This window comes from Fukomys damarensis, unplaced genomic scaffold (assembly GCF_012274545.1).
Source record: "Fukomys damarensis isolate Sample0158 unplaced genomic scaffold, DMR_v1.0_HiC HiC_scaffold_25, whole genome shotgun sequence".
Lineage (NCBI taxonomy): Eukaryota > Metazoa > Chordata > Mammalia > Rodentia > Bathyergidae > Fukomys > Fukomys damarensis.
Window position 1 is genome coordinate 2,976,758 of NW_022900937.1, and position 23,852 is coordinate 3,000,609.

At 44.9% G+C, this 23,852-nt stretch overlaps 1 protein-coding gene across 1 annotated transcript in view; it reads left to right on the forward strand.

Annotated features, from left to right (window-relative positions):
- Col25a1 (collagen type XXV alpha 1 chain) overlaps positions 1 to 23,852 on the forward strand; it is a 408,120-nt gene that overhangs the window by 14,084 nt on the left and 370,184 nt on the right. Inside the window, exons 7-8 of the mRNA XM_033755992.1 lie at positions 6 to 218; positions 1,156 to 1,225. Of these exons, the coding sequence (XP_033611883.1) occupies positions 6 to 218; positions 1,156 to 1,225 (283 nt within the window). The remainder of the gene's footprint in view (positions 1 to 5; positions 219 to 1,155; positions 1,226 to 23,852) is intronic.

The window sequence follows — 23,852 nt, forward strand, 5'->3', positions numbered from 1 at the left end:
GTGCCCACGCCGCACCCCCGTGCGCCGCGCTCGCCACTGTCCTGTCTGCGGTCGCCGTCGCCTCGTGTCTGTACCTCGGGGCGAGGACCAACGACCTCCAGGCGAGGATCGCTGCGCTGGAGTCCGCCAAGGGAGCCCCCACCGTCCGTCCGCTGCCCGACTCCCTGGATCAGCTGAAGGCCCTGGTGCAGGAGAAGGTGGAGCGGCTTCTGGCCCAGGTGTGCAGGCTGGGGTGCTTTGCACGTGGGTAACGTTCTGCATGGCGTCGGGGTGCAGGAAACAGCCCGGAGCCCGCGTGGCGTGCACACCCGGCTGGCTGTGGGCTGCCTGTCAGGCGCGTGACGTATGTTTGTGCAAACGCACGTCCCTCAACACCGCCGAGCCTGCTGTCTTCCTCCACTCCGCCTCGGTGTCTGCTGCGGAGCACACGCGGAGGTGTAAGGGAGGGGCAGGGACGGCAGGGGACGCCTCTCTCTCGTTTTCTGGAGTCTCTTGTGACTTTCTCAGTGGTACAGAGATACTCCTTTAGACACAGCATCTGTTAAATGCTTCGCATCTTATGTAGAGATTAGAGCGAGAGGTCTTATTAATATACAAAAGGAGTCACCCTTAGGAGTGAAGTCATCCTGTACATGATTTAAAGCCAACATCTTTCACCTATTGAATCGTTTCATACTAAAAGTTAAAAAAAATTAAAAGTAGCTTTGTTTTTGGTGCACTGCAGGGTACCTGTGAATGCAGAACCATTGGCGGTGTGGGTTATGTTCAGGGAGGGCTTGAGGTCGCTCTCCCGACAGGGAGGCTGTTGGCCAGTGGTGTGTAAAACAGTGGCTGTCGTGGCCGAGTCTTGAGTTTACCTAGAAGTGCACGTTAGTGCCGGTGCTGGCACTGACTGCTTAGCCTGGGCTGAGGGAGAGGGTGGAGGTAGATGAGTGGAGAAAGATGTTAAACAAATCCTGCAACCTTGTACCCGTCAGTGGTCATGTCCTTTTTCTGGGGCTTGGATACAGTTGCCTTTTGACCCATGGCCAAGCACATATGTAAATGTTGTCAGGAGAGCTCTCCGTGCTGGTGAATCTGGCAGCGTGGATTCCCATGGAGCCCATTTCTCTACAGCGCTACTGATGGCTCTTCATACCTCTTTTCTTCCTGCAGAAATCCTACGAGCATATGGCTAGAATAAGAGTCTCGAGAGAAGCGCCCTCCGAGTGTAACTGCCCAGCAGGTAAATGGAGCTTGTTACGCGGCCTCTTCCACAGCAGCGCGCCTGAAGTCAGAGGTCCCGGGTCTGTCAAGTGTGCTGAAACAGCAGTGAGGAAAGAGTGCAGACCCAGCCTGCTGTAATAGAATCAGCACGTCCCAGTCCAAGGGTGGCACACAGAGGCCCAGATAGGACTGTGAGCAGCGTACAGGGTCTGCCAGGGAGAGTGGAGAACAGGGCGAGACGGTGTAGAAAGACAAGGGCTCAGACTCACAGATCGAATTCAATGATATGAAATTAATGTCTAGTGAAAAGGACTGCAGAATTGTTAGACCCTAGATTCCCTGGTGGGTAATGCTCCGCTAGTGCATGTTTCTGTTTATCGTTTGGCGCAGGGTTATGTTAGAAAATACTTTCACCGCTTTGCCCCCCCATTCTATAAAAAAAATTCTCCTGTTCCATAAAGATGAAGACTGAAAGGACATTAGTTCTTTGTCTTGAGCCTCATGTTACAAACTGTCTTCAATGACTCCTCAGAAAAGGCTCTTATATTTTCACCATTTTCTTCTGTCTGGTTTCAAGGAACTATATTAATGATAGCATAACAGAAGGTTGGAGAAGAGAGAAGCTCAGTGACTCATACCCCTCCCTATGATTACCAAATCTTCCTTCACGGATCTCTGAGGCGTGGTGTTGCCTGAAGGTGGGTTCTGTGAAATAGGCCATAAAACTCTCGTGACTCTTCAGGTGTTTTTCAGATAAATGCTGTTAATGCCCTAAGTGAGTCTCTTACATTTTCTTTAATGGTCAATTATAGCGGACTGTTGACTTAGGAACCCAATCAGTTCCTCAGGGCTGGTTGTAAGTCAATGCAGCTGAGATCTAGATGTTTACCTGGGTACACAATACAGTTAACAAGAGGCAGATGAATCTTCCATTGACCTGATTAACCAAATTAGGGTGTGTTGGGCCACTGTATACAGTACTTGGATACCTGTGTGGTCCTGGGCTGCACAAGGGTCTTCCAGTCCCCACAGACCCACATGCAAGGTGGTCCCAGGAGCTTTGCTGGCCTCTCGACAACGTGGCCACCTTGGTTGGTGTAAGCTTGATGTTTGCCTAATGATGGAATCCTCTCATTCTTGGAACAAATTCCCATCTCAAAGTGGCACAGAGTGTGAAGGTCCAGTTTCTCATTTTCTTATATTCTGAGATTTTTTCCCTGGTGTTAGTTTGTTTTGACGTAGCAAAACCAGTACCATCTTAGAAATTTTAAATGCTGTATCAGCTCCAGGTTGTATAGCAGAAAAACTTATTGTTTATATTCTGTTGATTATAATTTTTATTTGAAGACTTTTGATCGAGAAGACAGGAAGATAAAGCATCAACACTGGTAGGTTATGTTAGGAGAGCTCTCCAAAGTTGCATGTTTAGGAAAGGCTCTTCTAGTACAGGAATTAATAAGAAACAGCCTCTTCAGCATCAGGGATTGTCTGAATTCCCAAGACAGTTGGTATGGTACAAGACCTCCCTGGTCACCCCACAAGTCCAGCAGTGAAGAATTATTCTTAATGTATGCAAGACATAACAGTTACAGTGCTTTGGAGGGATTGGTACCCGAATATAGCATATTTTGATCATTTTTTATCCCTTTCCACATCTCCAAAAAGTCTGCTTTTTTGTTTCCTACATCTCCTTTGTTTTACTTTTATTTACAGCCTGGATTTCTTATATAAGAGGGACTATTTGATATCTTTTTTGTGAGTCTAGCGTTTTTTTTCCCTACAGTATTTTTGCTATGTGAATTCAAAGTAACTAGTGTTCAAGAGGAATCTTAATGAGTTTGGTAAAAAGTGGAAAAGTGACCTCCACAGCCCTGAGGTCCGTTTTCTGAGAACATCCTCCTGCTTTGTGGTGTGTGATGTGGGGTAGCTATTGAGGCCTCACTTGTGACCAGGGAGATACCGATATACCAATTCCATTTAGTTTACTGAGGGTGATTATTTGGGACTATTTTCATCTGAGCACGGTCATTTAATAATAAATAGTGTTTTTTCTTGGCTTTTTTTCTTGTAACAACTGCCTTACCTCCTCATCACTACCAGAGCTTCACAGTGCATCAGTCTTTACCTGGCTGCTTGGGAGGCAACCTTGTGGGGTGGGGGGGGTGTTCCAAGACATGGAATTGCACAGGTTCTTGCTGACGGACCACGTTTAGGCACGCTGCCTTCTGCTTGGGGGGTAACAGATGCATCGAAATAGAGGCGTTCTGGAGAAAGTGAGTGCTGTTGAGCTGCGGTCAGTGAGGTATTATCCTAGGCAGCGGGCAGGCGGGCCAGGAGGATTAGAAAGGAGATACCGTACTTCCACCTGGTTTGGCTCTGCCCTCCGTCTGCAGGACTGGAGTCGTCGTCACCCAGACATCTGCTGGTGGGCAGAGCAAGACAAGTCCATGACCTCAACCCAGTTCCTGTGGACACATGCCCACCCCTTGAAGTTGACACCACTGTTGACAGGAACAGTCACAGAGCCAGGGACTTGACAGCTGAGAAGTGAAGCTGGGTTGTTGGGTTGGCTGTAATTACTTTTGCTGCATCTCAGTCCCGGGGAGGGTTACCAGGTAGCTACAAGGACGTCATAAAGTGTGTAGGTTTTTGAAATATATTCACAGGAAGGAACCTCTGAGGAAGGTGGATGACATTACTGAGAGGCTTGTAATTGTAGGAGATGCACACTTTAATTTTTCTGAGAACCTCCAGAAGCCAGTACTAATAATCTCCTTTAACGGAGGAGAAGCTGGGACTAGGTGACTAACGTACTAGAGGTCAGGATTGATGCTCGCCTCTGAAGAATTCGAAAGACCAAAGACCATTGAGAATGGAGAATATAGATTTGGGAGTGGATAATTCTGGATTGGGATCTTGGATCTGCTACTAAATAACTTAGGAAAATTAGTGAATGTCTTTATGGTCCACTTCCCTAAGTGCCCAAGGCTAATGATACCTTTTTCCCAGGGGAGATAATTTGTGTAAATGGCCTGACCCAGTAGTCTACATTGAGGACTAAGTCCTGTTCTTTTTCCTGTATGCTGTTTCACTCAATCCCAAGGAAAACAGGTTAGGAGATACTGTGTTACTTGCTCAGAACCCAGCGGTTTATGAACCACAGGTTTTGAATAAAATGCTATGCTTAAATGTACCTGTGGCTCATTCACACGGATAATCATACTAGTCAGTACCTCTTAGTGCCATATCAGTGAAGGCTGATCTTTTATAGATACTTACATCAGTATCCTAAATTATTTTTTCAAAAATTGGAGCGCTTTTGACACTTCAGGTGAGCTGTGGGAGAAGTAGATAGGATGAGGATTTTCAAGAGCAGGGTAGCCTGGTGTGGTACCACATGCCTGTGATCTCAGCTACTTGAGAAGCTGAAGCAGGGGGATGCAAGTTTGAGGTCAGCCTGGACAGCTGGGCAAGACCCTGTCTCAGTAGAACAGGAAACGGTGAGGAGGTAGCTCATGGGAGAGCACTTGCCTGGCATATATGAGGCCTGGCTTCAATCCCTAGTGTGGGCAAAAGGGAAAAAGAAGCAGGAGGAAAAGTCTATATTTTGATGATAGCTACTCATGAAGTTTACGAAAAAGTAGATTAACTATCTGAGTCATTTTCAGATTGACTTTTAAAAAGGCTTATTGACATGCAATTTTAATTACCTTAGTATCTGCCATAGATTTATCATTGGGTGCTCATTGCCGCCACCTAGCTTTAGATAATATTTGTGCCCTGGAAAATTCAAATTTCCTTCTTTCTGAGCTGAAGAGGAGCTTGTTTTTAAAGTATTTGCTTCATAAGAAACCCTGAGATAATATGACACAAAGCCCGTCTACATCATTAAAGCCCTGTTTAGCAGAGTGTTTGATGGAGCAGTCGCTGAGGCATGGAAACGTAGCTGCTGTCGGGGACTGGACTTTCCTAAAACTGGACCTTCATCTGAGAGAACTGTTGGTTCTTTGCGATGGCTGTGGGACGCTTCTGTTCTTGGAGTCTTACATAACTTACGCGTGCAGCATGGATGTTATTACGGAAGGGCTCCTGTGATCGTGGAGCCGGGCAGCAAACAACGATGCTGGCTCTGGGTTTCCTGTGCCTGTCTCATCGGGGTGTGGCCTCTGAGACGGAAGGAGCTAAGATCCAAAGTAAGCTTAGCTCTGTCACTAACACGTTACACAACCTGGGAGAAATCCTTTCCAGGTATGGCCTTTACTAACTTTTCATGTCTTCACGGACAGTGATTTCCAAAGGCCTCTGTCACTTCTCCAGAAGGAATGAGCCTGCTGTCTGCCCTCATGGAGTGTCCATTTCAGGGAGGATGACATTTAACAGTGACACGAATTCACAGACGTGACAAAGTACAGTCAAGAGAAAATGTAATAGTGTGCTTTGGAGCCCGTGACCAAAGTCCCTTCCAGTTTTGTAAATACTAGTTTTTAAAAATTGTTCTCTCTGAAGGCAGGGTATAACCCCTTTTTAGAAATTCACAGTAGGAGACAACCTGGCTTCTGATGAAAAATAAAGGCTGTAGCAATGGGTAGGAAGCTCATTTGCACCGCCTCACTTGACTTCTGGCTTCCGAGACCTGACGGTAGATGAAGGTGCCCAGAACCTGGAGGACAGAACTCACGGCCCACTGAAGCCAGCAGGCATCTCCTAATACACAAAAGGGTGGTGTAGGTTGGAGGATGATGGTTTTTTGTTTTACTTCTGCAAATAGTGAGGTTTAGGTTGAAAAGAGGAGAGATTTGCTATCTGGAGTGTTGAGCACAAGACCCAGAGCCCAGGCACTGTTGCTCAGTGATGCTCATTACAAGTAGCACAACAGCCTCAATCTCTTAGACTTGAATCTTTCATCCCTTAGACTTAACTAGAGATAAAAGGGCACACTAGATACAGTGGACCCTTGACTTACAAACTCGGTCGGTTCCCGAGGGCTGGTTGTAACTAAGTCAATACAGCTGAGTTCTGAATATTCACCTGGGTACACGCTACAGACGAGAGGCTGGTGAACTTTCCACTAATCCATTTAACACAGGTTGTGTGTATGTCAGGCCGGTCGTAACTCGAGGGTCCACTGTATTTTCTGAGGTCCCTGTGTACCCTCCATGTACTTGAAAGTGAGCAAGGAAGCGTTTGTTTTTCATAATGTGAGCAGTGTAGCTTCAGGAGATTTAAAGGCATTTTCTGTCCATTACAGGTGGAGATAAATGTTAATCATGGTCGAGTTTGTGCAGCTTTTCCTGTGGTTTAAGAACAGGCTTTACTGAGCCTGGCCTGGTCAACTTAGCAAGACCCTGTCTCTAATGAGCTGGCCCTGTGTTCAATGAAAAATAGCCTTTAAGTTATTTTGCTAACAGAAATTTATCATGTAAAACTTGTTTTTCCTATGAATGTGGATTTTTACTTGCGCAGTTTTTTCCTACACAGCCACACAATGAATGGAAAGTGTGTACCATAGGGGGTGGTGATGCTCAGTTGTGTAAGGTGTAGTCTGAAGCAGCTTGTAGAAAGAAAGCAAATGAAAGTGCTATAAGTATTACTTAGCTGAGAACAGCAGACGTTCCCTTCTTGGAAGGCCGAGCAATACCGTGTGGCCTAGGACTGCCACAGTGCATGCGTGTGAGGTTGCTCCAGTCCCAGTGAATGCACCAGTTTGGCTGTAGCACCTTTAGTTGTCCAGTAGTGACAGCCGCAAAATGCCCTGCTGTCCAGAGGACCAAGGACAAACAGCCCGTCGGAGCAGCATTCTCGTTTTCTCTTGTCTGTGAGTCATTAAGAAGGTGATTCTTGGACTGCTTCATTTCTCTACCTCAGAGACTCTGTCCCTCCTGGGGGTTAGCGGTCAGGGGTTGGGCACTGTCCTGGCTCATCCAGAGACGGTGTAGGAGCCCATAACCTGCATGCTTCCGACTGCTTTGTAAATGTCCCAAACCAACTACATGGCCTTAACCAAAACAACGTCTGATGGTTGCCAGGAGGGGATGTCTCATCCACAGGATTAGGTGGAAGTTGGTGGGGAGAAAGCCAGCGTCGGGACTGCTTTGTCCCGGGGGGGCACTTCCTGTCCAGGAGAGCCTCGCTAGTCATCCACATCACATCAGTCTGTTACCCTGAGTGAAGCCATCGTAAACCTATCCTAGGACGTACTTTAGTTCCATCCTATCCCATTATAAGCGTTGCTCAGTGGGGTATGGGACTGAGGATGTGAACTCAGGTGGCCTAGGCTGAAGGAGACGTGCTGGGCTCACAGACACCCGCCCTCCCCAGCTGGCGGAGGTCTGATGTCCTGTGAACTTCCCACCCGCCAATCTATGTTACAGATAACTGTGGTATGCCCACCTACCGAGTGCTTAGACGTGGACAGTAACTGCTGGCTTGGGGGATTTGTTCAGCAATCTTGTAATCAAAAGTATCATTTTAAAAACTGACTTCAAAAGCAGGAAAACGCGGAGTGAGATGTAGTGGAAATCACCTGCGAATGGAGTCTTTCCGTGGGCGTCCTGTGTGTGTCCAGTGACTCCTCTAAGGTACTTTGATTCCCTGGGGGATGCCTCCAGGTGGCGGGCATCTCCCCTTTGTGACCACCAGAGGGAGGAACTGAGCTGAATGGCAGGGCTTCCTCCTCTGCCCAGGTTCTCTCTGGAGACACCCAGTTGACTTCTGTTGCTGGACCTCTGCTTGCAGTGGAAACAACTCGGGGAGGAAGCAAGACGTTTCTCCATCTATATTTGAAGAGTAGAAAATCCTATAAGCTTTAAGAACTTGAAAGCTTCCCTTTATACCAGTCGAACAGCATGGTTATTTAGTAGATAAATTCACAGCCATGGACTGTACTCTGACATTCCCATAGTAGGAAAAACCGAGCCAAATGTAACCAAGCTGCCCCATTTAGGTGAGCGTTGGTGCTCGCATCTGACCTTTCTTGGAGTCCAGAGTCGTTTGGAATGACTGCTGTGCTCCTGCGGGTGCTGCCCCTGCAGTTTCCACTTCAGCTTCGGTGTCCGTACATGGTAGTTGGAGCGAAGGCTTTCCTTTTCCTCATAACCTCCTTAATGGTACCGCTAAGTCTAAGGCCCGTTTAGTAACTGTAGGCCTAATTTGCCAGGAATGCCAAGATGGTGTGTGTTAGTTTGGATATGAATAATTTAGATTTGGGGAATGCTAATCTCTGGTCACAACATTTTCATTCTTGTACTTGGAAACAGTCACCATGTTTTAAAATATAATATATAGTATAATATATAGTAGATTGTGTGTGCTGTAGCCATCCTAGTTTGTACATGCTGGAATACCGAAAGTCAGAGTATATCTAACTAGAAACAGTTGGGCCAGGGGTAGTCTACTTTTCCCCCCAAAGAACTCACATGAATCTTTAAAAAAAATGCAATATTATGAGAAACCCTAGTATATGAAATTGGACGTAATGTTAACCGCCCTGACTCACTTTGGAGGTTGGAGGGACAGAGGCCAAGACTCCAGGTCCTCTTGCTCCTCCCTGCCCACCCCTGTCCATATGGCCCTGGGCAGCTCCGAAGAGCCTGGTCTCCCTCGGACATGGAGCAGTTGCCCAAAGCCCAGTCCCAGTGCCACGTAGCTGTTCTGTTAGAGGCTGACCTGGCCTCCAGACTTCTGTATTAGAAGCAGCACTGGAGATGGGAGAAGCTGGATTCCATTCATTTCAGTAGATAATCTTACAAAGGACTGTTCATGTGATTTGTGTCTATGGGTTATAGAATTCCAGCAGAGGAGGAACTGTAATAATTGTGGTTCCCCAGGAAAACTGGGTGCACGAACTGTCACCCTGAGAGCTACTGTGTCTTAGAAACTCAACATTGTACCTCATTGGTTTTTCTGAGTTATTTTAAGCCTTCAAATCATATTGTTCATGACAGTTTTCTGTTTTCCTTAAATTTATGTTTTATGCCTTAACTCCACATATTATGGAGCTGTAACATTAAGTTATATCACTACATTGCCTTTTAAATGTATCTGTTTAAAACAGCTAATTTTTTGACATAGTTAATACTTGGTTCACAAGATGCTTTTATGAAAAATAACTCTTCTCTAAATTACAGTTGTCCTGTGCCTGAAAGATGTGTTCCTTGATCTCCATGGTCCCCAAGATCATTGGATCTTTCATATTCTGTGGTCTAGGATTTGCATACAGCCTGTGTGTATCCTCCTGGGTACTTGTGTAAGTGGTTGGGACACTGTGCTGTTTAGAGGATAACAACAAGGAAAAGCATCCACGTTTGGTACAGATGCAGTGGTTTTTCCTGGTGAGAATATAGGAATTGTGCATCTGTTTAAGCAATGGGAAACATCTCTGGAAATTAATAACATTTCAGCCAATAGTGAGTGGATGACATAGCACATTTCACAGAGAAAGGGCGAAGCTGCGTACAACTGTAGTGTAACAAGTACTGGCGAGGGAAAATCGAAAGGCTCTGCCTCCCACTGAAGCAAATGCCCCTGTTGTCAGCAGGGCTCGCTGCTGCCTGAGGATCCACTGTGGACACTTGTTTGGCCCAGTGAGGCGCCTCGTAGGACACAGAGCAGAACTGCCTGGCCACTTACACGTTTCTGAACTTTGGTGAACAATTTATTTTCTATTTAATACACAGTCTCAAAGTGTGGACTTCATGGAAATCTAAGAGAAAATGGCTCTGCCTTTCTCTGAGAAGCCAGTTATCAGTAAAATAGCAAAAGGTGGGAAAGTTGACTGAATAAGAAAGGCTGGAAAAGTCATGTATGTCAAACAAAGCCATTATAAGTTATAAAAAAAGTGATTTCTCCAAACATACTGTGTCCTCTTAAACTTACCTCCCAGTTCTGCAGGAACCGAGGCTCCCCAGAGTCTGAGCATTGGACTCAGCCCTTCTGTACAGTGCTGTGCATCTGGAAGTTTTTAAAAACTGTAGCACTGAGAAATTACATCCATCAAGAAACCAGGGCTTTCATGTTCTTGTGTACGGTTTCCTCCTGGCAAAGTTCTTTAATGCTCTAGATTTCAGCTACTTCTCTCAGGATTCTTCCCTGAGTATCGGCGTGGTCCTACAACCAAGCTCTGAACACTGTACGTTGGTGGTAAAATTTATGTTGATATTTTTTGGGTTAAAAGATTTTGCTTGTTTTTTCTTTTATTTTTTTACAGAAAAAGGTGTCTTGGGATTGAGAGGTCTGAGGTATATTTTGTTTTGTGTGTGTGTGTGAGTCCATGCTCACGAGACTCAGATGTGCTTTACTCTTTTAAGCTTTCAGCTTTTTGAGCAGAAAACCCTTAATCCTGTCTTCAATTCTCAAGAAAAGCTCCAGACAGGAGAACTTTATAATCAATCACACATATCCCCTATGTGTATCAGATGTCATTTTCTCATCATTTTCAATTTATTACAAGTCTCCACTTTGGTTTAATTATAATCATGTGTGGCTGGCGTTTTAAGCATTCACGCTGTTTTCACATTTATGGCACGTGATGAGATTAATAAGTTGTCGCATTCCTGAAAACGGAGAATAAACAGCAGACATCTGCGCGGCTGGAGAAGTGGCACCACGTGTTGTTGGCATGGGGCACGGGGCAGGCCGTGGCCAGTGAGGTCTGCTGCCGGCAGGGTGGGGACAGGTGCCGGGGGTGCGAAGCCGAGGAAAGGGTCTGGCCCGGCCCTGCTGGCCCCGCGGGCATCTCGGCCTCCGCTTGTCCAGCGAGAGCATGAACTCTGCTCGGCTCTGCCCTCCTGAGGAAGGCCCCACCGTGGGCATCCGGCCCCACCTCCCCCCCTATCAGCCTTGGGTCCCAGGCCCGCGGAGAGCCAAGGAAATGTCAGCAGCAAAGAGCAGCGTGCGGCCCCGGAGTTTAAAAAGTACTCTTTTTTTCCCCAAAAAATTCCTATTAAAAGATACTTTTTGAAAAGGTAAAATGGCTTCCATGCAGGTGTAAAACATGTGTTAAAGGTTTTGTTTAAATTTAAGACACTATTAAGGGGTTATAACATGTTCACAGGAGAATTTAAAGTCACATTTGTGGCCCAGGAATATTGAAATTTATGCACAAGTGGAGAACAAACTGGGTTTTTTTACAGTGGGGGAGAGAAGGCAGAAAGAAATCCATGTGTATAGATGAGAGCTGTTTTTGTTTTACTGTTTTCTACAATTTATATAGTTATAAAATAGCTTTTGAAGAGACATCAGGTAATTTAGGAAGGGTGTCACATGGGCAATAGTTTGCCACTGGAGCATGATTTTTTTATATTACTAAAATGCAGGAAGAGCTTGTTAGGCTCAAAAAATCATGGTGGCAATGATTATTCTGTCTCCTTCCATATTCATGTCCTGTGGGTTATATGGTGTTTACTTTTTTTATCATTGTTAGTGATTTAAGGGCTGGGAAGTTAACTTAGTGGTAGAGAGCTTGCCTCTCGCACACAGAGCCCTGGGCTCAGTCTCCAGTACACGTGCACGCACCCACACCATTCGTTTTTTTTTGGTACCGGGTATCGAACTCGGGTCCTTGTGCTTGTGAGGCAGGCGGTGGAACCACTGAGCTACATTCCCAACCCCCCGATTCATTATTGAAGGAGAGCTCCTCCCAGCTTGGGCGTTGAGATTCTGTATAGGAGGCTGGTAGGGGTAGCGTTGACCGCTGTCTATCACTGGCACAGTCTGCATGAGTGGCCTGACAGTTTGCTTCTAGTAGGAGACACTTTGGAAGACTCTGCTTCCTGTGTCTAGGTACCACTGCGTGGTTTTGCTAATGTGAGACAGAGTTCCTGCTCTTGCCTCTTTTTGGGGAATTATGCCCAGGCAATTACATAATCCATTCTTCTGTTTTTGCCCTGATTAATAGTAGTGGTCTTTGTAAATGTCTAATATAAAAAAACTAGAATAGCAAGAAGACAGGGGTTAAAGACATCTAATGTTAACAGACTTTGCCAGGGACTACATTGTGATTTGGAAAAAGGAATGTTTGTGACTAAATCAATTCCATACTCCCGTCTTATATTTCTCACTGTGTAAATTTAGCCACAGAAGGAACACAATGTGTTATACCAACTCTGTTACTATATTTAAAATATTGGCTCAGAAAGGATACTTGTTTCATAATCTACAACTATATCCAGTGTCTTCCTCTAGGAAGGGCATGGGTCCTTCATTGTTCCTGGTGCAGGCTGACGGAGGGAAGCCCGGGGCCTTTCCTTGTGTTGCAGCAGTTCCTCGGCAGGCTGCGTCTGGGGGGGATTTGTGCTGTCCCTCGGCTAGCCCGTCCTGGACTTCGGCACCTTATCTCCTGGTTTGGATTTACCTTGGATGCTGCCCTCTTGTTCCAGTCCTATTCACCCACGTGTTGCTGCTTCCGGCAGCTCTGTCTGGGGCCCGCGCCTCCCTAGACTTGTTGGCTCACTCTTGGCCTGTGGTCGCTGCCTCCTTGGGTCTCTGGCCTCTACTGCTGCCTTGGGTGGTGCTGTGCCTGCTCCTCTCCTGCAGCCGGAGCTGGGCACCTTGTGGCTGAGCCTGTTGGATTTTGGCAGAAGCCGGGCTGCAGTTGGATAACCGCAGCCTGGAAATTCCAGGAATGAAGTCAGAGCAGGGGCTGTGGGAGGCGGGCAAGGGTGTGCACACTGTGTGGTGGTCGGTGGCTCTCAGGGAAAATGCTTGCCTTCCTTCAGAAGCAGCTGTGTGCCAGTAGTCTCCTCTCTCCTCTTATCCGGGGACACTTTTGAACATCAGTATTTAAAAATTACAGTATGGGTGGCAACTGGCTTTCCCCTAACTTCAGTCAGGTCTGGCGAAGATGGAGAGGTCCTGTGTATAGGAGTCATTAAAAAATCTGTTCAATTAACAAGATACTTATGGTGCCTTCCGAAGGGTCAGCCCCTGATGCCTTACCGTTTAGAGAAACAAATAGGCTCTAAGCTCCAGGAAGGACTAATGGTGTTGGATAAGCAGACTGAAGGCTCCAAGGAATCAGAAGTTACAAAAATGTAGTCTATGCCGATCTTAATGGATTTAAAACTGCAGTGTGAATGGGCGTTTGAACTCCTAATTCCAGGTTACTAATCACAACTTCTAAAATAGAGACGTGTTGTGCAGAAAAGTTGGTAATTAAGGGTTTTTGGTTTTTTTCTTAGAATATTAAGTTCTGTACTGAGGATTATGATATTTTGCAGAATGCTGGCAACACCAGTTAGATGGTTTTCCTGAGGATAAGTGATCACGGCCGTTGCTAGGGAGGTGTTGCATTCTAACACCTTCCTCCAAACCTTCCTGGGAGTTGCTCCTAAGGGTCCTCGCTGGCCCTGGTGACCTGGGTGCGAGTCTGTGGCCGTGTTTCCGGTGAAGGCAGAGTCTGGGTCTTGGCTGGAGGAACAGAGACGCTGTGAGGTGGCCGTGAGGTGGCGCTGTAGGGCGTCTCCTCCTTGCCACTACCGGTACCTCGTCCCGTGAATTCTGTGTTGTGTGGCTGTCCTGGCATTGTAGGAGTTTCCCGGCATCCCTGGCCTCTGCCTACCAGGTGCTAGTTGCACTCCTGGCACTCCCCAGTTTGCACAAGCACAAGTGTGTAGCCATTGCCAAGTGTTCCCGTGGAAGCAAAGTCACCCCCAGGTGAGATGCGTACTTTGAAGGGAACCCGCAAACAAGGGAGGCAGGGTATCACCTGCTGCTAGTTCTGGGAGAAGAGAGATTGAGGTGTCCGGGCAGGCGGGATCTGGGTCACCCTCCGCGGGCGCCCTCCTGGGCTGGTGCATTCTCTCTCTCTCTCTGCTGTGCCAGCTGCTGTCCTCTGCTCTCCACCTGCGGCCGCACTGTTGCCTCATAATCAAGCTTCGGCTCAAGAGCAGCTGCTTTGTGTTTGGTGACCGCGTTGTTGGCGTTATTAAATAATCCGTGCGTGTGGCAAATGCAAACCTTTGACTTCAGGATGGCACCCACTTCCCCATCTCTCTTCCCCAGAGCCAACTGCCTGTGGTACCCGCTGGGTAACGTCCTAACGTGGGCTGACTCACATGGCTTCCTTTAAAGGCTGCAGAGCCTCCCGTTGTGTAGACCGACCACAGTTCAGTGACAATGCAGATCCCTCAGGAAGGTTCAGATCTCTCTGTGCCTGATTTCCCTGCTTCCCAGGGGAGATCCCGACTCTTCCTTCAGCTCCATACAGCCTAGGGTGCACATGTGGGAGTTTAGTCAACATTTTGTAACCGTAGATGTGACCGGTGTGGTGTCCTGATCATGGCTGTTCACCAACCACTCTAAAAAGAAGTTACAGGTTTTTAAGGTGCAAGTATCTCCCTGGGGTCCGATGTTTCAGTGTCGCTACAATTTTTAAAAATATAATTTGCTTCATGATACATTAATGTTTAAGTTTGAACCATGGGGTGTTGGACCGGGCCTGCAAACCTCCAAGAAGTGAACAGTTGGCTCTCCCAAGTCGGCGTCCAGACTGCAGCCACCAATCACACAGCCTCCTGTTTCCCTGTGGCGGCCATGTGCTCAGTAGTTCTTGGAAGTGGTTCCCAAGCCGATGTCTTCTGCCCCCATTTTATTCACTTATTTCTGAGAAGGGGTCTCGCTCTGCTGCCTAGACTGGTCTTGAACTCATAGGCTCCAGCAGTCCCCTCCTTCAGAGTAGCTAGGGGTGCGGGCGGGCATCACCAGGCCCGGCTCCCATTGGTATTTTAGGGTCTCCGAACTGGGAGGGTGACCTGAGGTTATCTAGTCTTCCGTTGCATCTGCTCTTTGCATTTCCTTGGTGACAAGCGAACAGGCCGACTGATGCTGATCTTGAGAAATGTGCCTTTGAATCTTTGGACACAATGGTTGCGAACATCTCCATTCTATGTCCTTGGAAGCAAATTGAATCTACTTTATCTAACAAGTCTCCAAATATTTGAAATCGCCCAATATTCTCCCCGATTTTGCTTTTAGAATAGATGCCCCTAGTTTGTTCGAAGCTGCCAGTTAGTCTGTTCCTTTCTCAGAGGGTAAATATTAATCTGCAGCTCCAGATGAGGGAAGGTGAGAGGAGCAAACTTCATTATTTGTGCTGCACCTCTGACTTGGGCTGTACCACTGACTTGTGCAGCCTAGAATGACAGTAATGTTCTTGCTGGTCTCAGCATTCTATCAAATGATGTTGAATTTAGCTTTGATGAAAATTCGCAATTGCTTCATCAGTGCTGCTAGGTCCTGTCTTCTGTATTCCTTCCTGTACAGTATTTTCTTGGGGGAGGGGAGGGCTCAAGATTTTATGTAATTTTCCACTAGATTCTCATTTTTTTGTATAAAACTCAAATTCACCTTTGTCAGGATTTACTGGAATCACAATTGTCTTATTTTTCCAATTTTTCTTGGCTTCATATGATTGGAAAATATAATGAAAACTGATCAAGACTGTTTTCTAATTCTTTAATTAAGTTCCTGAGCATGAGAGTTGAAGATGGAACCCAGTGGCTGTCTTACAGTCATTCCCTTTTAATTGCCATTAATCTATTTATGAGCACCTTGGAATTGTCTTTTTACCTCTGATTATTAATGGTTGCTATGATGCTTCCACTGTCTTCCTCAGCATGTGGCTTCTATGTCATGTTAACAGATGTTGTGAGGAAGACAGTCTTCAAATAAATTAGATCTACACTGAGTTAAACAAATATAAGCAGATTGACTTGGGGATTTGTATGGCAAATTTCCAAAATTGAGAATGTAATATGTCATGTTTCTAAGCCTTTTTGATCATGAACACTATTTTTCCCTTTAGATAAAATAACATGGCTAGGAGTAAGTAGTTCTGGTCAGTTTTCATGAGGGCTCAGTAGAGGGAAGTGTTAGGAGGTTTGCAGAACTTTTGCTGAGCCATCTGGGGGTTAATAGAGTCTTTCCCTATTTATAAAAGGGGAGCTTGATGAGTTGGCAGGAAGGAGGAGGAGTTGGAGGAGAAGAACGAAACTTGGGATAACTGGGGTTTTTCTAGCTAGGACTGATGTTTAAAGCCAGAAGGCAAACCCAGGCACCTCACAGGTAACATAGATATGTGAGGTTAGACTAGGGCATCCTGCTGCTAGACGGGGACAATAAGCCCCACCTAAACGCATCCAGGTAACTTTTCAAAGCATTTTGCCAAACAAGCCCTTGATCGTCATTTAGTCTGGCCTAAAGGCGGAACATTAGCCTCTTCTGGTTTAGTTTAGCACCTAGCTCAGCTCTGATAGTTACCTGACTCAACTACACAGAAATGTTTTTCATTTTTGGAGAAAATAGGGTGATATAATTTATATAAATTTCTTTTGTTTATCCATTTTCCAGATATGCCATTTGTTTTTCTTTGTGACACATTTTGGAGTATGTTAATCTTATGTGGATTAATTATATTTTTCTTTCTCTAAAAATGTGATTATCTTTTGTTTTATCAAGGACCCACCATTGCCTTAGTAGTTACTTTTTCATTAGTGGAACAAAAAACCAGATGCCTACAAATTGAAGAAACAGGAGTTTATTTTGGCTCACAGTTTTTAGAAGTTCCAGTTCATGGCTGGCTGGATCCAAGGCAGGGTGGCCTGGCAGAGGAGAAAACAGTCCATGGCAGGGTAGGCAGGAAGGAGCCAAACTTCCTTGTTTCCCTTCCTATTCCATCCAGGCTGCAAACCTGTTGGTTGGTACCTCCCATACCCAGGGTGGGTCTTCCCTCTTCAGTAAGTCCATCACCAACCCCCAGAACCAATCAGTGGACTGATCCAGTATATACCCTAGATCCAGTGTCACACACCCGTGGTCCAGTATGAGGATCATGGGTATCTGAGGCTTTGGGGGAATATCTAGATGTGACCCAAAACAACCATAAATAGAACAACAGAAACAGAATTTAAATAGTATCCAGAACAATTAGGTACAATATGTTGAGGTGATGTCCAAATCAAATAACTTAGTAACATATGATGTAAAGCTCTCAAGACTTCAGAGTTATACCTAGGCAAAGATATACCTAAGGCAGCAAACTTAGTGTCTTCTTCAAAAGATAGTATAAAGATAGAAAATTATTTTAAAGGAAATGTGTACGCATTGTAAAACTATAGAACAGTGATGGCAAAAGTTTTAGAGCTTTCAACGATACAAACAGCCTGCTGTGGCATGTGTGCCACATACAAATACACACGTGATATTCATGTGAATTTACTATAATGACTTCATTTAGATTATTTTCATGTTAGTTACTTTGAAGTGAATAAGTTGACACATAATCTGCGTGCATTGCTTAAATTACATGTAAGTGAAAGTGCTCGTTTCAAGCTTATGAACACGTGTGCAGCCCATGTGTGCAGCTAAAGTGCACTTGGTGAATAAAAACCCATTCCACTGCATCTTCATTGCCTTTAGAGTGAAATCGGAAGGGGTGATGTACCCATGGTAGAAAAAGTTAGCAAAAAATAGTTGTTATTTTCACAGTACTTGAGTCTATAAGTAGTATACAAAGTCATCTCAGAATTTCTTCCAAAAATGGGTTCTTTCCCCCCACCTTTCATCTCCGATCAGTAATGTTATGGTGGGTATAGTTGAAATGTTGCTTTTCTAAATATTTTTTTCTCATTTACGCACAAGAACATTTAGGCTTTTTTTCTCTTCTGGTTTAATTTTTGTGCTGCAGAGCCAAAAATTTATAGTCTTCTAAGTAAAAGTCTCTTTTAATTACAATAATCATTCTCGAAGCTTGTCCTAAAGGCTTTTTAGGGACTCTAGTGTCTTTAATTTCTGCTCTCTGTGGAGCTGGATTAAAAACCCAGCCAGAATCCATGCATGTTCTCTGGTAGTTTTTGGAGTAGTTGAAGAATTGGTCAGAATGAACTCGAGCATTTGTAGTAAAAATGATTTTATTGAGAGGTGATCTAGCTTTAAAGACAAACTTGAAAGAAAAATATGATTTCACTGTGTAAGCCATCAATTTCCCCATTAGGTAGGTTTTCTGATGCCTGCACGTTGGAATGTTGAAATTTATTGTTACCTTAACTATAGCACATTTTAAAGGGAGAAAGATTAGGTATGTGACTAGCAACAGTGCTTATATTCCTGTAAAATAGGAATATAGTCTTAAAGTATCCTCTGTAGGTCTTCGCTTTGCATTGTTCCTTACTACCTGGGTTTAAACTAGTTATTTGGAAATCATAAGATTAGTAACTATTCAATACACATTCAAGAAGTTAATTTTTTTCCTTTTCCTTTCTTTTTTCTTTTTTATAGCACTGGCTATTGAACCCAGTGCTGCTCTACCACTGAGCTACATCTCCAGTCCTTTTTTATTTTTTATTTGATATGCAGTCTTGCTAAATTGCCTGGGATGGCCTTGAATTTGTGATCCTTCTGCCTCAGCCTCCTGAGTAGCTGGGATTACAGGTGTGCACCATCGTGATTGGTTTTCTATTGTTCTTGAATGCTGTTGCATGCAAAATATGCATTTGAGTAGATTAATAGTAGTACCCATGGGTTACAACCAGCTCCTATCTAAGTGCCTTCTAGAAGGGATGATCTGGTTACCCTGTCATTTTAAAAACACTCCAATTCCTGATGAATCCATTCTAATAGGTTCCAACCTAATTATCCTTAGGATGCTGAAAGATAGGGCAGGGTCTAGAATATTCTGTGTTGTCAATTTATGTTGTACATTGTTATTTCACTTGTGTCTTTGTTTCTTCTGCTTTTGTAATCACAGATTCAGAGTAAATATTTTTTGCCAACTACATTTTACAGATGATACTGTCTCATCCTTTGTTGCTTTAGTAGTTAAATAGAATTCAATTGCATGGATGTGTAAATTAGAAAATACTCTCAACTGGTGGACATTGGGCTGTTGGGATTTTAATACCATCTTTGCACATATAATAATGCACACTGGTGATTAAAAGAATTTTAATACTTAACATTTGCTCACGTATTCATTTTCCTTGTCTGGTTTTGTGGAATTGCATATTTTTATTTTTGTTCTTGTTGCTGACCTACTCTGGGGGTGCAGAGTGATGTGGGAAATGACTCCAGGAACCTGCTTTCCTCCCAGGCAGTGAGGAAAAGGTCATAGAGCTTGTTCTGTTCTTCAGTGTCCATAGAATCATCAGTTTATGAATTAAACAGCTCTGTGTTGCTGGGGAAAATACCTGATGGAAACAGCTGAAAGGAGAAATAGTGTATCTTGTTTCATGGCTTCAGTCCATGGCCACCTGGCCCAAGTGGTGGAGGAAAGATGCTCAGCTTATGGCATCCAGGAAGCTGAGTGGAGGAAAAGCCCAGAAAGGGAAGGGACCAGGGACCGAGGTCCCCATGACCCCCAGACACACCACACCCAGAAGGGAGCTTCACTAAGGTCTAAGGGTTGTCTTGAGCCGGTTAGGACTGAGCATCAGAAGTTAGGATGCCTTTGTGAGCATGGCCTCTTTATGTTTCTACCCGTAATGCTTGGAGTTTTAGATCTAGTTTGGTCCACAGAAAATAAATGTAAGAAAGTAGATCTCCAGGGTGTGGAGCAGGAGGAGGTGGAGAGGCACATTAGAGAGCCGACGTTTACATGGTTTTGGTGGACACAGCTCCCCACAGAAAATAACTATGCACGTGGTAAGAGCCGCCATGGGTATGTGTGTGCATATTGATCTTTTAAGATTGTTATTTGCTTTTATAAATTGTACTTTTCAAAAACTCGATTTCTTCTAATTTTGAAATAGGCATATTTTAAAAGATTTTCACGTTCCTTTCTGTCTGAGCATGAAATCTGTTGCATTTCTTGGTCCTTGACTAAAAATCACACCGTGACTGTTAATTGTGTCAACTTTATTGGCTTAAGAAATGCCCAGGGCATTAATGCAGCGTATTTCTGGGTGTGTCTCAGTGGGTTATGGAGTTGTGCCTTTGGGTGCTACACGTGGTACCCAGCACCTTCCTGTCAGGGTCTCAGGCTCTTTCCCCTGCTCTTCTTCCCGGCTGCCATGAACTAAGCACTTTGCTCCCCGTGCCCTTCGGCCATGATGTTCCCACCTGGAACCTGCCATGGACAGAATTCCTTGAAACGGAGTCAAACCTCTCCTCCCTAAGTTGTGGGTGTTGGGTTTTGTGTCTCACTGATGAGAAAGCTAATGCAGTAAGGTAGATAATTAGGCAGAAATTAGAATAAAGTTGTGAAGCAGTTATAGTAAGTTGGGAGATGAGTTTACTTTCTGCTACTTTGTGGATGTTTGCATCCTCCCAAAATTCATATTGTTAACAACTAATCCCTGCTGTGTGGTATGAAGAGGTGGGGCCTCTGTGAGCTGACCAGACCATGAGGTGAAGCGCTCCTGGATGGGAGTTAGCATCTGGATGAGAGAGTCCTTGGGTGGCTGCCTCACCCCTTCCCCATGAGAGGTGGCCATCTAGAAGAGGATGGCCCTTATTGGACATCGAATCCACAGGCACCCCGATCTTAGCTTTCCTGGAAGCCAGTTTTGATTTTATAGACTATCCAGCTTCTGGTGTTTTGGTATAGCACTTGAATGTACTAAAGATACATTCTGATATTTTTGTTTGAGAGTCCTTTAAGGGAAATAGATATCATAGCCAGGTCTCCAAGTCCTTCATAAACAGAAATTAAACTAGAAGGTGTTCTGTGGGGACAGTGCCCTTACTCTCTCTACATCATTAATGGGGAGCAATGTCTCCCAGTTCACCAGACTCGGTACTCAATGTAGCATATTGTAAATTTTCAAAAGAAATCTACTTCTCATACACCAGTAAATCTAATTCTTCAGAATACTGTAGGAGCTGGTAAAGTGCTCTTCAGATCTACAAATAGAACTTCCATAGGAAAAACATATAAAACATTTCCCAAGGAATTATAGGACTCAATTCAATAAAAATTAATAGCTTAAGGCATCCAGCCTTTTTCTTTGATGAGACTGCCAAGAACTTCTGATTTGAATATACCATTTCAGCATATAGGAAATATGACTGCTAGACAGGATATAATCATAGTGTATTTGCAAAGCTGCATAGGTCATGCTGTCTGACTGGTAGATTTTCCTGGGTAGGAAATGATACAGATCAAGTTCCCTTGCCGTGCTGCAGGGAGGTGGCCTGAACTGGTGTGTTGATTCAGCTCAAGCTCATTAAAATAACACATATTACAGTTTGAAAAATGAGACATAATATTCACATGTAAGCCATGGCGTAACGATAATAATAAAACATATTAATTGGGCCAGAAACTCAACTACAGGACTGTGTAATCAGAAGCAGGCACATGGAAATGCTGTGCAGTCTGAGCTCTCTGAAAGATCTCCAAGGTGTTTACTCCTGAGTGAAGTTTTCCCATGAGCTCTATGCTCATATTTTCAGCAACGACTCTTATGTGTTGCTTGAGCTGTATGAAGATGCCGGTTCTCTCTGCACACTGTTCTGGTACTTACAGGTAGGACAGCTCCAAACTGGTTGCTAGGTTATGCCACAAGGGAACGTCTAAAACCTTTTTGTCTTTCAAAACTGAAGAACTTGGTTAAGATTGCTCCCCACTCTGGCTTCCCTCACCCCCCACTCTGCCTCTTGTCTACCAGCAAGATTGGTTACTTTTAGCAACTTCTTGTAGTTGTGGGCTCTGAGGAAAAGCCGCGGGTCAGTAGTATGAACGTGTGGGAAGTGCACTGTGCACTGGGCTCCTGTCTGGCTGCTGCCTACACTGGTCACTAAGTACAGAGGACCTCAGGCCACTGAAGCTTTCATTCACCCCTTTCGGGAGCGGGGATGCAGGGATGCCAAAGAGGAGGCTACTGCAACAGTCAGTGTTACATTAATAATGGCACGGTTCTTCAATACGAGGGTGGCGGTTTCTGTGTGATGCAAAGTATGAATCATGCACGTGGTGCTTGGTTTAGTATTAAAGGAAATACTGGCAGAAACAGTTCCAGAGGATGGCATTGAGGATGAAAAGCATCTAAAGTGGATCTTGTAGGAATAACAGCAGAAGAAAATGGAAACATTTGGCTCGAAAAGAAAAGAGAGAGGGGTGGTGGTCGTCTTCCCACGTATAGGGGCTGTTTCTGTCATAGGGAAGGAGTGGAGTCGGAGGTGGAGGTTAATAGATAACAAATCTTTATTGACAACAAGAGAGTTTCTCCTTTGTGGAGGTTGCTTGAATGTGGCTTTGTTTTGATGCAGTAGGCTCGGGAGCGCTCAGTGATTATACAGGCCAGTTTCTGCTGGATGACACTAACTCCTCCCCAAAGATACTCTGTGACTAACAACCCCTAAAGTCTGGAGCCTCCCCTTCCCTGCCCTTCTCTATCCACTGGGAGACCAGGCTGATCTCCTGAAGGTAACATTCTCTCCTGCTCCATACCAAGTGCTCCTAAATAAACATTGCAGAGAGAGGCCCAACACTGTGCTCTAGCTTTAACCTCGCCTGGGGTGGGGTTGGATAGAAATGGTCACTTCCATGTTTACCGCAGAGAGAGAGAGAGTGGGACACCGGATCGGTACAGCTCGGTCTGTGCCTGTGGCGTTAGCGCTTGTTTCCCAGCAAGGAGGCTCATCTGCTCTGTCCTCCTTCCAGTCCCCTCAGGCACCTCTGTGCCTTCTGCAGTTGACCGCATCCCCTGTTCGCTGCCTGGGTGGCACGATGTTACAGAGGGTCACTCGCAGCTCTGCCTCGCTTTGTGGCTGGACACAGTGACCTTTCTGTTAGGACATGGTCGGTCACCCCCGAGGAAATGCTCTGGGGAGAAGTGGTTTAAGACGAGCTCTTCATGACAGACAGCTGTCAGTTCAAAGCCTGGTTAGTGTCGGGTTGAAAGGCAGTGTAATGGTCCATGAGCAGGCTCGTGGGGGGCCGCTTTTCAGGGCAAGGGGACATGGCTTTCTCCCTGGAGGTCCTACACAGTGCACAATGGGGCCAGGGCCGGCCTCCCACTGTGCTCTGCGCCCGCCTTCTTCACGGGGGCAGGCATCTTCCTGACCAGTGGGCATCTGCTCCCCCAGGCTCTGCTCCTCAGCTGTTCTCTCAGAAGCCTCAGGCTGCCCTTGTAGAATGGCGGAGAAGAGCTTGGGTAAAACATTGGCTTCATAAAGAGGGCATTGTGTACACATGTACCTTCTGTGTAAAAACTAATTTTGTATTTTAAACACAGGCAGAGTTCAGCAACCAGTAACGCTGGGTCTCAGTTATTTGTGGTAATGTATAATTAGTGGTTTTTCCTGTCTTAACATGTACTCAAAATTTCATAAAGTTAAACATCTGTGTAGTATATAAAAAGACGCATGATATAATGTTCCCAGACAATTTGTTAGTATTTTCACTGTTTTCTACCAGCCTCCTGAAATATCCATTATACCAACTTCCTGCATTTAGTAATTCTTTTCTAGCTGTGTGTAAAATATTATTTTATTTGTAATATTTTCCAGAGCACTATAAACTTCAACTTTATTTTTAGAGTTGAACTTATTTTAAAAATTTTACTTTGAGTTAATATGTAAGAACATAAAAACTATGCAAAATAAGGAAACATAGAATATTAAACATTGCTTAATGTTTAACTCTTGGGAAGCATTTATCTCCTCAAACATTTATCTTTTTTTTTTTTTTTTTTTTTTTTCGGGTTTTTTTT